This window comes from Aulonocara sp. 'chitande type north' Nkhata Bay, linkage group LG12, assembly GCF_057382095.1.
Source record: "Aulonocara sp. 'chitande type north' Nkhata Bay isolate Kocher_YH1m ecotype deep benthic linkage group LG12, A_spYH_male_GT1.1, whole genome shotgun sequence".
Taxonomy (NCBI): Eukaryota; Metazoa; Chordata; class Actinopteri; order Cichliformes; family Cichlidae; genus Aulonocara; species Aulonocara sp. 'chitande type north' Nkhata Bay.
Genome location: NC_141355.1, coordinates 4143231 through 4156504, shown reverse-complemented (window position 1 = coordinate 4156504; position 13274 = coordinate 4143231). Strand labels below are relative to the sequence as shown.

At 41.5% G+C, this 13274-nt stretch overlaps 1 protein-coding gene across 10 annotated transcripts in view; it reads left to right on the top strand.

Annotated features, from left to right (window-relative positions):
- The first annotated feature begins 226 nt into the window (after positions 1-226).
- Positions 227-13274, top strand: part of fbrsl1 (fibrosin-like 1) — a 290461-nt gene continuing 277413 nt past the window's right edge. For 8 of the 10 annotated variants that reach the window (XM_086313247.1, XM_086313246.1, XM_086313253.1 and 5 more), the window contains exon 1: positions 227-1554. In XM_086313247.1, the coding sequence (XP_086169373.1) occupies positions 1252-1554 (303 nt within the window). In that variant the 5' untranslated portion in view covers positions 227-1251. The remainder of the gene's footprint in view (positions 1555-13274) is intronic. The other 2 variants (XM_086313255.1, XM_086313251.1) reach the window with 1 other exon arrangement.

Genomic DNA, 13274 nt, shown 5'->3' with positions numbered 1-13274 from the left:
CCGTCAGCGGGAAACGGCATGATGTGGCATCAGCTCGGGCAGACAGACAGACTAAAATAGTGCCTTGTATGACAAAGTGTACCCAACAGTGAGAGAGAATGATTTTCCCTTTCTCTCTGGCTTTCTCTTTTTTTACACACGCTTCCTTCCTATGGTAAATTGTAGGCCAGAGGTGGCGGAAATACGTCAGTTATGTGGGTTCTCTGAAGCTTGACTGCGTATCTTAATTTCGGATGAAGGGAATGAGAGATAGAGAGGGGAGGGGGCAGAGAGAGAGATTTTAATCACTCCTGTCGCTTTAAGGACACTTATCAAAGCCTTATTATGCGAACAGAAAATACCAGGAGCCACTGAGCAACTGAGGGACGGACTGGAGTGGAGGTTTGTAGGGAAACTCAACGTTATCTAAACTGGAATAGACCGCTTCGTTGCCCTATGGAGTTTGGATGTCTGTCTTATCCGGACGGCTCGGGTCATTTAGGAAACACTGCGCATAGCCTAAGTAGCTCTCAGACTTCGGATCCTTTGCTTCTGAAGCGCAGAGCGGAGAGGAATATGGCTTAAAAGTCAAAGCGTCGTCCGCGGGATTATTCTCTCATTCGACAGCTTCTATCGACACGTTTACCAGGCGTTTATTATCAGCATTATCTCGGACGGATACTGTCCCGATACTGTCTCTCTCTCTCTTTTTTTTCTTGCCAGACTTGGATCATGGATTGGGGTGGTGGAAAACAACAACGGGCAGCGACATGATTTCTCTGCGCTGTCTGCAGTATGCTGCGAGCTCCCGCTTTGAACGCCGCTCGTTATTACTGAGATGCCACAAAAGTTACGAGACGAGTGCAGTGCGCGGATTTTGAGCGTTTCGCCGTTTTTTTGCACCTGCTTTAGCGGCCAGCGCGTCGACACGGCGCAGATTCGTGACAGAATAGCGTGCGGATCCGCGTCGCTTCGCTCACTCTCACCCAGTCGCTCGCCTGCGCGGGGATACTTGGAACGTTTGCTTATCGTAATGGAGATTGGCGAGGTTTATACTCAAGGTCATCCACTGTTGTGAGGCTACGGTCGCCTCGTTATTTACAGAGCCCTGCACGCAGCGCTGTCTCCACGTTATAGCGCAGCGCAGGCTACGATCCTCAGTCCGGTGTGTGTGTCTGCGTGTGCGTGCGTGCGCGTGTGTTATTTGATATTGCGCGAGCTGTGGAGTAATATTGCTGTTTCTTTCGGACTCTGGGAGAATTCTCTGACAGCATGGATGGGAAACTGAAGCAGGGTCGGAGATGTCGATCCAAGCGGGAGAGAGTGCGGAGGTTGCGGGAGGCTGGGAGCAGAGACGCCCGCAGCCCCGACCCCAACTCCTCCTGCTCCGACAGGGAGGGACACAGTCCGGGGAGGGACGCCGCCTCCCTGCCCGGTAAAAAAGCTCCGCACCCCGCGGCCGCCGCCAGAGTTTCGCGCCCCCCGCGGCGAAAGAGACGAGAGTCCAGCTCGCAGGAGGAGGACATCATTGATGGATTTGCTATCGCCAGCTTCATCAGCCTGGACCGTCTGGAGGTAAGGAGGAAGCGGATCGTTAACTGTTTGTGTGTTTGCATTCTTCATCATGTGTCAAGAGTGTGTGTGTGTGTCTGTCTGCGCGTGTGTGCGTGTAAGTGGGTCCTCACCCACTCACCAGCAACATGAAGGACTAGTCCAATTTGTAGCCAATTTACTTGAGATGGCGGTAATGAGATGGATGAGGATTACTCTTGTAATCGTCTGATATTTGTAGATGAGATCAGTGCTCGCTTTGATGTGCGTCTGTTTGGAGTCCTTGTCATGAAAGTGTTTACAACACACACACACACACACACACACACACACACACACACACACACACACACACACACACACACACACCTGTTTCTTGAAAATTACTTGCTTCAGAGAGCCAGCATATGATTGGAGAATAAACAGGTGCTTTGGTGGGACAGGTTTGGATCTGGTTTGTGCGTTTTTCTGTTTTCTGCTTTCTTGACACTCCGACCTCTGATAAACTGCCTATTACATCATTCGTGTGTTGGAGGCTCACACACCACGTGCTGATAACTCTGCTGCTGTCATTACCGTGTGGTAGCTATGTCAGATGTCAGAGCAGTGATTTCAGGAAGAGAGGAGGTCCCCTTGTGACACCCTCCTTTATTTAGCTCCTTTATCTCATTACATTCAAAATGACAAATGAAACATAGCTCCCTGTGGGATATTAGGCAGACTGATGAGGCAGGTTTGTTGTTGCTTTTTTATGGCTCATTCTGAGGATGGTACTGTATATAAATAACTACCTTTAAAAATATATACCTAATATTCACTGGTGTCTGTGTATTTTAAGATGATGGCCTCGTTTGAGAGGCCGTGGATCCAATCACACCTTTCTATGTAAGCTTAACTATGGTGGCTATTAATCAGTCATCAGTCATGCCTCCTACATAGCTCTTATTCAATATAATGGTGGACTGCGTGTTTGCAGCATAAAATCTTAACCAGTTGTCTATTCTGAATGTAGGATTCACTCACTTGAAGCTGATAATCAATTCTCCACTGCCCAGCTATTAACAAGTTTAACCTGTCAGGGTCATCTGTGATTATCCTGCAATTCCATTTAGCTTCATGGTACTTAAAGCAGGCGAGAAAGCAGATAGGAGTGCAAGGGCGATCCCTGAAATATTGTTGGGAATGAACTTATATGAGAAGAATAATGATGTAAAAGGCGAGTGCAGTGATGTAAAACTGCTTTAATGACACTGCAGAGTTTTTTGGCTAATCAGGCTAAATTTCACAAGCGGCACTCACCCCAGATAAACTTGTGTGTTGCTGCCCATTCTCCTCATTCATCTCCATGTGATTTTGTATGTAAAAGCACCTTTGCCCTCTGTGCTGCATGGCAGCCACTTCTGATGGCTGGAAGACTTTGAAGTGCGCTGCACTTAATGACTTCTGGGAAAAGTAACACGTGTTGTGATGCTGTAAGACGTCTTTTTAGTTCACAAGTTGGACATCTGTCTCTGATGTGGGAGATGAGGTTAGATTTATCCTTTGAGGGTTTATCTTAATAAAAACATTACAGTAAATAAACGCTGCCTCTGTGAGAGCGAGGCGAAGCCAGATAATTATCCAATTTTGGTTTTACACATTTACTAGCTATAATAATTCTCTGTGTTGAGTGAACACAGAGAAAGAACACTGTGCGCTGCACAGAAGCTTATGTTTCAAGGCTACGCAAATGAGGCATGATACAGCTCAATGTGAAATGATACTCACATACCAGCTACTTGTTGATAATTGGTCTGATTTGCATGCAAATGGCCTGCGCTTATTAAATGATGTTAGTGGATCTGGTACAATTAGAAGAAGAGATGAGCACAGATAGGGTTTTTTTTGTGCCTCTGATTTCTGTGCATGTGGTGAATGAAATCAGAGTGTTGACTTAGTGCTAATTTCGTGTATTGTTTGCTGTAAGTGACAACGCTAATGACATTTGTTTTAGCTGCATCACTGAGAGTGAAATGGCCTCTCCGCGGTGTGTGCCCACCGGAACCATCACATCGTCTGTCCATGAGTCATTCTTTCACCTACTCACCGCGTGCTTGAGTGGAGCTCATGACCTACTCTACCTGTGCTAATTACTCATCAATTATGGGGGGGGGGGCAGTCAGGGAATAGCTCTGACTTATTGCATTATGCTCCGATAAGCTGGCACACCATCTGGAGAGCGAGCGTGTGGTCCTCCTGACCTCTTTAAAGTGACTGATGGCCAGCACGGTTGTGTTTATGTCAGGCCATACAGTCGGTCTCATTAGGATTTCACCGTCATTATTTATTCCACCCTCCCCGGGTTCAGTGAGCCCATATGGCCAACATAGCAATATTTACTTGTGTTTAATCTCATTGCTTTCAAATCTCCCTGTAATCTTTTTTCGTGTGTGTGTGTGTGTGTGTGTGTGTGTGTGTGTGTGTGTGTGTGTGTGTGTGTGTGTCTGCTCTCTGATGCACTTCAGGGTGAATGTGTTTCATAAAATCTACGTCACCTTTGGGTTACTGCTGTTTGATTGTCCCATTCTAGTCTGTAACTCATGCCTGAGGTTATGGGTTACTCCCAGAGCACTTCCACTCTAAGCTCACTCAGTTGATATTCCAGCTCAGCGCCGATAGGATCGAGCTCCCTCGATAAAGGCTTAGGCTGTGTGGTGGTCTTGCCTGCTACCCCGTAACCCGGTTTCATTACAGCCGAAAGCAATTTGCAGCCACAGCCGCATTTGATTACACCGTGTTTATTCGCTTTGAATCCCCTCGTTTCTCGCAGGAAAGCCGCTTACTTACCTGTGCAAATCGACTATGCAAACACAGCCGTGCTGCTTTGTCACGGGCAACTTATGATGATGTTTTTTTTAAATGGGGGTATGATTCAGTGATGATTCAAAAAGAGTCAATCTGTTACTGTGGGCTGTTGAAAAGGAGAAAAGCTCATGCACAGTTTCTGTGGTTTTTATTTCTTTTTTAAGTAAAGAATGAAATCATTGCGCATGAGTCAGGAAAATTATTCCCTTATTTTTTTCTCTTTTTAAGAAACACGACTTTAAGAAGAAGGATAAATTAGCCCGTATATTAGTCTGAGTAACTTTGGGGAATTCTTTCAGTTCCTGAAGGCCAATTTCGTGGACATAGCAGCGATATAAAACAATTATGCTTTACAGCTTATACCCTCCAGAAGTCTCCCTGTGTGTATCGAACAAGTGAGGAGATAATAAAATGACACAATTATCCATCTGTCAACGTATTAATAAGATGTTTGATTTGCTCCATTTGCTCTGTGAGTGATGTCGGAGTGGCAAATCCCCTCTCGTTAATCCACAATCCTTCTGTTCATCTGCTTTAACATGAATTTACAGATTTGTTTGGGTTTTCCGTTCTGCAGCGTGGGTTTCTAAATTCAGTCTAATGGGGGATTTAGGTTTAGTTGATTTAGTGATATTACAACAGTGTGAAGGGCAGGAGGCCAAGGGGGTCTGGGATTCTGGCGGAAAATGGGTTCATATATCAAAGACTCTGTCTCTTTGTGTATCCAGGGATGTTTTGCTTGCTGTTTTCCTGCATGGCTCTGTTTTCTCAAGTTTTGCACACTAATCATCCTCGATCGTTGGCTACTGAGTAGCACCGCTGGTGGAGTATGGGGAAATTAAGTCCCTTGCCCTCAAGGAGCTTGACAGTAGTTGTTAGGGAAACTGAGATTTGTTGCTTCATTTTCTCTGCCTGTGTTTTGGCAGCTGGTGCATGGATTTAAGCCAGCAACATTCCAGATACAAATATGTGTCATTATATATCATCAAGTGCTGCGATGAAGTCAGAGCAGCAGTTAGAAAGATTTTTTTCGCCCCAGAGACTTCCCCTTAATATAGCTACACTCGAGTGTCTCATAGTTAGCACCCAGATATGACCACATGCTAACTATTTGGAGTCGTTAGTAAGGCCGGAACTCAAGATTTCATGTTAGAAAGCACACTTGTGCAGAGACGTGCCGATAAATCCTGAGCTTAAACTGAAGGTTTGGCTTTCAGCAGATTGACGGATTGTGTAAAGCTTTAAAGAGCCCAAAAATCCTATAATTTCACATCTTTTCCCTGGGTCAGCTTTGTGTTTCCGCTCTGCTCGTTGCCACTTGAGTAACACGATGCAAACCAATACTGGCACCTTAAACCGCAGCGGTCCTTGCTGTAGTGAGATGTCTTGCTTCCATGGTGAGGCAGCAGATTTGTTGCAGGGGTTGCAGCAATCTTGCTTCGTGTTTTCACTTTCCCCCAACGGTGATAGTGCTGTGCATCATATGTCGGCACTGACAAACAACTCCGGCTTTAATTAACAAGGCAGCCCCCCGAGGCTCCGTTGCTCATTGGCTGACGCATCCCATGGAGAGAGCTTTCTTAATGCCAGTGGGACGTCCCCAAGCCCTGGCTGTCTCTAACTGTCACACACTGTAGGCGACAGCGTGGCTGATAAATGCATGGTCACATTCGCAAGCCTTTTCTCTGTCTGACACGAACACATGACCGAACCTCCAGCGTGCAGCTGTCCAAGTTGTATATTCTTAAAGTTTTCCCTTAAAGAATGGCTTCCTAGTCAACTGGTCATTGTGCATTTATATTGATTTAATTATTGAATAACATCAGAACATGATAAAATGTGGTATTTTTTTCTTTCAGGAAGTAATTGTTTATGAGTCCTTACTAATATAATGTTGTTGTGTCACAGCAAGTCGTGAGTTATTCATTTACGCGCTGCCTCATGCTGCTGGAATCAGCAGCCTGTCGTGTTTGTGCTCTTCCAAACACATGTTGCCAACAGGAGAGTTGCTGAGTGCCCTCTGGTAGACAAAGCATGCAACATCAACACTCAGACATGGTTGAAAGGTATATATAAATGCAGATCGGTCAAATAGCTAATAGATAGTTAACTGTCTGATTTGCCATGCGGTTTGAGTTTGCTTTTTCCTTTTTTGTGACCCATCAGGCCTTCGTCAATTCATTTAATCAACCAACTTTTGGTTGATGACGATGCTGCGGATCTGGAAGCAGGATGATCACTTTTCTCTGTTACTGACAACACCGTATTCACAAAAGTGTGAGGCCTGCTTAGAGATCGCATGTAACGCGTATTTGTATTAGGAACTTCCCAAAGCTGATCTAGGCTGCAAATGATCTTCTCCAAAAAAGGGGAAATGAGCATCGCAGTTTCCCAAAGCTCAACTGCAAAATAGTGTATAAAGAGATTTGGTTTACTGGCATTGTGAATACCAGCAAGCCAGTTCTGGCATCCCTTTTGTTCATTTCTAATTAACACTTATAAATTGTTTCAGCTGTTAAGATGTTAATGAGTTAATGTGCAGGTGCTTTCATTTTTAGGTGCTGTTGTAGATTCCATAGCAGGTTTAGTGCAGTTTTTTCAGTGCCTGTTTTAAGGAATATGAACATTGTTTTATTTTGCCCAATGAGAAATGTTACATGGCTTTTTGGCTTATTATAGTTTAAGAAAAAAAGGGGAGAGAGTGAATAAAAAATGTAGATTTAATTTGATTTGATTTTGTGACCTTATCATTTTACCAGCCTATAAATAGCAGCCCAATGGAGAGCTCCTGAGGGAGTCACATGTTACACTGGAAGGGCAAAGCATCATAGATTTCAGTGACAGTGGACCAAAATAGGTACATTTGTTTAAACCTACCTTCCTTGTGTATCTTCTGACCACTAGTAGAACTAGAAAGTAGTGTTTTGTTTTTGTTTTACTATTTCTTGTTTAATTTGAGTCAAACATCCGCACATGCACAGGTACAAGCATGCAAACAATGCAGTTTACATTCCTGCTGCCGGTTTCACATTATTCACTCAGATCAACAGTTGGTTGCAACACAGGGAAATAGTGTTCCTGTAAAGGCAGATAAGAAGACGGCAACCTCGCAAACGTGGGTGTTAACTGTATTTGATTTAAGATGTTTACAAAAATCAGCTACAAGGACGCACAAATACTATATTAATAAGGAGCATTGTTCTGAAGTACTGTTCTTGATGGCAGTGAAAGCGAAAGTCGGTGGTTTAACAGTCTGTCTGAGAAGAGAGCAAACCTGAGAACACGTTTGATGGCCTCTTTTGTGCATTTATTGAATCACTTGCACAGATTTTTTTCAGTTACTAACAAACAAAAAACAACAACAAGAAGACAAGTTATGAAAAATGTCACGAGCTAAGAATGAGTTGTATGTTCTTATCATGTGTGATAATATGTATTTGTTGATTTCTGAAGGTTGGAAACCAGTGGGATTAATGGCTGCCCTCTCCAGCGAGAGCTTTGTGAAACTGTCAGTTGTCTGTTTTTAGGGGTCTGAATGTAACGACACTTTTAACTGTCAGAATAAGAGCCTCTTTGTTTTCAAGCTCAAAGCTGTAAGCTTGGTGACAGTGCACACTGACACATAATAAGAGGCACATAAAAGCACGTGGGTAACTTGTTGTAGGCATATATATCCATTTCCTGCTTGTCGTCCTGAGCCGTCTTCCATCTTCCTGTCTCCATATTTTCATTGCGGTGAATGACAGGATGTAATTAGCTTCTGATTAAGATGCTGTCCCTGAGCCTGCGATGGATTAGGAGCTGCACTGTTATAAGGTTTCCACAGTAATTATCTGCTGCTGATTTGTACTCCCCCCCTTTTTTTGTTGCTTTTCACAACCACTCTCTGGCTTCTTGATTAATGAATGTTATTAAACAATGTAAACAAAAGACATTTCATTTGAGTAGTTTAAGAAAAAGACATTTTGGGGGGATAACTTCATAGTAATCATAATTGTCATTCAGCTGAGGTATTTTCCAGCCCTGTGATTTTGGTTAATATATAATGGTGCACTTGGCCGCGGAAGCTCTGAATGAATGACTAGCAGACGAGGGCTGTGAAGGATTTACAATAAAAGTAATGAAACCTAAATAGAGAGGGCACTCTTTAAGTGGCTCATTAAGTAATGGCTGTTTTCCTTTTCAGCCGTGTCCTTCTCTGGCATAGAGCAAAGAGAGAGCTCTGAAAGCCTGGCTTACTTCAGCCTTCATATCACTTGAATCCCTTTTCAACATTTTGTTTATGTGCACGATTGGAGGTCGCTTTTTCCAGCCTTGCAGACTTATTTTGTAGAAAGGTTGCGGTGTCACTAAGAGTTGTGTGTTGGGGAAAAGTATTGATAATGATTTCAACAACACTCTGCTGCAAGCAAATATAAAAGCTTTTGTGTGTGTGTGTGTGTGTGTGTGTGTGTGTTTGCTTGTTTGCAAGAAACAAGCTGTACCTGAGAAAGAGAAAGGACCTGAGTTTACCAGGCGACATATTCGAGTTGAAATGATGATATGGTTTATGTACTTTAAATAAAGATAAAATTAGCTGCATAATGTGACAAAGAACATGCCTCTTTGGCTTTATCCCGGTTTTAAACTAGGCAGAACTTGCAAGCCGAGAGCTCGAATAAGGAATAATTACTACTAAACGTAAGCGTAGAAGTGCAAAAGTCTTGGATCAACCTTTATTTCTTTACATTTTGCTGGGAAAATCGGTACGGGGTTGAGTTTGTACAACTCTAACAAGCTTAAAAGTCAATATTTCGTATGGCTGCATTTATTTTTCAACATAACCTGAACTCTCTTATGTGATCTTCTTTTAATTTATTAAAGCAATCATAAGGATTAGTTCTCCAGGCTTCTTAAAGTACATTCAAAGCTCTTCTTTGGATGTTTCTGCCTTTTGTTCTGTTCTGTATCAATAAAGTTGAGTTTTGGGCTCCAGGGAGACCAATCAACGACTGAGAGCGCTCCATTGTGTGTTCTTCTATCCAGATATACTTTTACTGCATCCTCAGTGTGTTTGGGTTGTGGTTTCGCTCATAAATGAAGCTGTTGCCAATCACTCACTTTCCAGATGGTGTTGCATGGTTGATCAACGTCTGATGGTACTTTCCTACCTTCATTCATTCCATTGGCTGGCTGAAATATAGCCCCAAACCATGACAGAGCCTAAACTGCATTTTGCAGATGGCTCCAGTGACTCACTGTTGTATTTCTCTCCCGACATCCTGTGTACATATTGACAATTTCGGACAGAAATTGCAAATTTGGATGAATCGCTCCATAAGACCTGTTGCCACTGACTTTTCAGTCCAGTAATTTTTCATACCTAAGGCTTAAGGATGTCTTCTCGACAGCCACCGTTCCTTTGAGATACAAACAGTAGATAGATCAAGGGTGAGATAATCTCTCAGGTCCTGCGTCAGATCTTTAACCCTTTAGAGCCGGTCGGAGCGGGCACGCTCTGTTTTGCGTAACTATTTTTAAATCCCGGTCTGCAACCACGTGAGCTAGCGCAATAATTTTTTTTGCATATGAAACTGGAGGAGTTGTACTTACATCTTATGTCATCAGCTTGTCCTCGGTCACAGTTTCCTTCCACATATAGCTTTGCAAAAACTGCATAAAAAGCACTTGGAGCAACAAAAACATAATATTCCAGAAACACGCTTCGCCGATCCGATCAGCTGTTCATAACACTTCCTACGTTGGAATAGACGTCAGTGCGAACTTTTGCATGTCCGCCATGACCTGCCCGAAACCGGAAGTGACGTCATTTTCGCGGAAATGTAGTTTTTTTTTACCATCAGGGCCTCAGGGCCTATACTGGTGTTTTTAAAAGTTATCTTTGACTTTATGACTTTCTGTTTCTTTTCTGGGATGCTTAGGACTCATATTGCACTGCTGGAAATAGTTTATTTTGATGCATATGCTGCTTTTTTGCAAATTTGCATTATAATATTTATTTTCGTTTTTCCTGCAGTATATAAAAATTGGTGTATTTCAAAAATAAAACTATGAAGACACTCAAAATAAATTTCCTGTGGTAGGAAACTATTGTGTGCAACTTTTTTGTATTTACAGTTTTGAGGGATAAGCCTCTTAAATTTCTCTAACTAGAAATATATGTTAAAAAAACAAAAACGATTTTAAAATTTTTTTGTAGTTTATTGCACTTTTTTGCAATTTATGTAATTACTATGCATTTAATGAATACATATTATTAAAATCTGGGCTATAATTGTTGTATTGATGTATAGCAACTTGAAATGCTCCCAAAAATGGCACCACACCATGTAAAAATATAATATAAGCTCTGGCGGACTTGGTTCTATGGTAGGTCTTAAAGGGTTAATGGATTTTATTCCTATTTCAAATGCTTTTTCTCATAGTTTTTTTCCTTGCTACTATTTGTTTTGACCTCCACTTGTTCAATTTCTTCAAAATGTTCAAGGACGCACTGCACACCATGGCAAAAAAAGGCCCTGTTTTCAGCTAATAGCTCTATTGCTGCAAAAATAGTATTTTATGCCAACCTGTGGTATCATTAGATGTTTTTTTTACTTTTATAAGTAAATAAAATTTGAGCAGAGTAGATAAAGATGCTACACAATGTTTAAAATCTCTACAGCTGACACTAAAATACCATAGTTGACCGCATTCAAGCTTTCACTTTCATGATACAGTTTAAAGCTTTTAGAGACCCGGGATGATTCAGCAACATGGTATTAGTGGCACAAATCTCAAGTCTTCAAAAACAGCATGCAGATTACAAATCAGCCTCCAGTCCATGTGGTCATGTTTTTCAGGAATGGCTTGTTTTCAAAGGCATGACTCACACAGTCGTGACATTGTGCAGAGTCTTGCTGCATGTTTTCTTAATAGATCGCTCTTGGTGTGAAAGCAATTAGCGTTAACAGTTGTCGACATGCTCTTCTGCTACCAACACTCACTACCAACACCAGCTCTGAGGGGAATAGTCTTTATAGGCCAAGCGATGCTGACAATAATTGCTCAGCACTCAGCTCCCCATCTGAAATAAGATACAGTGATATGTTAGGCTGCAATTTATTACAGCTCATTGTTTGTTGGTGTGTTGATTGCATTTGCAACATTTAGCCTTTTCTGTGTATGAGTTTCTGTGTGGGTGCAGGCGAAGCCAAATAAGGACTGTTGCTTCAGTGTTTTGTGCGATAGCTTTGGCAGCCATATAACAAGCCGTGGCCAAGATAATAGAGCTTAGATAAGAGGTTGGTTATGCAATGTGGAATTTCTCTCTTTCCTATTGCTACGTCGGCTCCATTCACTGTCTGGATGACTTTTGTGTGACAACAGTGGATTGAGCTGCCACGCTCAGTTGTGCCGTCGTTATGAAGCACCTTGTCGCCCATCCGCACTCTCAGAAAGACTGTGTGGGGGCAGGAGTTTGTCACTCCTGATGCACTGTAAATGAAGGGAAAGTCGTTTTTCCCTCCATCTGAGTGATTATCGCCCTTTCACTGACCATTGTTATCCACTTCTGATAATGACTGTCAGGCAGTTTTCTTGATATGTGGTGCAGTCGGTATTTCAGATGACCCTTTTAACAGAGTATATTTTCCCCTTGCGTTTTCTTGCTTGCTTTTCATAGTGCAGTGTGGCTTTGAGGATTATTGCCTTATTTGTTATTATGATCTTCTTTATTTTATTAACTTTTCTATCTTCCTGTGAATAATATGACATAGCAAGTTTTTCAAAACTATCAATAAACGATAGTGACGAGCCTCTTGCATGTTGGGTAGCAGTTAAATCGATCTTTTCTGTGCTTGCTGCAAATGAATGCTGTTGAGTGCTCCACAAAATCGGGGAGAAAACATACAGTCATGGTTCTGTGCAACAATTCAGTACTGAAAAACACCTTTGATATTGGGATAAAGTGCTAGAAAAGTCATTTTCTTGTTTTCCCACAGACACTGTTACATGACCAGTGTTTGAACATTTCTACTCATGAGTACAACAACCTAATATCACTTCATTCCACAGGCCGTTGGCATCTCCCATACAAACTTTTGTTGGCAAGATTTGCTTTTCTAAGCAATCTAAAAACAACAATAAATCTATCAGATCTTTATTTCAGAGTAGCATAACCACGCTACCATATGTAATTTTGCTCTGGAACCGGTTCTCAGATGGTATTATGTGGAACGAAGTTTGGAGACTCCCTAATCAGTTTTTAATTACCAACAAAATTAAAGATATTTCTTATAAATGAATACACAGAATTTATCCTTCTAAAGATTATCTTCAAAGCAAATTCAATTTAGACATTGATACAAGCTGCAGCTTTTGTAAAACTTCCAAGGAATCTACTACACATCCTTTTTGGTTTTGTAACCTTGTGCAAGATTTTTGGCAGAGTTTATGTGTTTTTATCTCAGAAAATGTATTTAAAGGATTTGTAGTGTTTTGGAAATATGTTTTGTTTGGTCTGCACAAAAACCAAAGACAATTCAACTTTGATAACAGATATATGATTAACTTGTTAATTTTAATGGCTAAATTTCATATTCACAAGTCCAAATGTTTAGGAAGACATCCCTCTTTTTATGTATTCTCCTTTGAACTTGTACAGTATCTTAATTCAATTAAGAACTCCACTAACCCAAAAGCTATAAAAACTATTGGTGTTTGTAAAAAAAATCAAGATCTTTCAATCACTTTGTTCTTTGGCTTGATCAGTTACTTTCCCCCTAACATATTTATATTGTAGGTTCTGAAAACTGTTCTTTTATTTGTTTGTCTATGGTATGCAATTTTTTTTGTAAGTACAACTCCATTAATATGGTACTGTTTAATTCTATTTTGTATTGTACTGATGTTTAAATAAA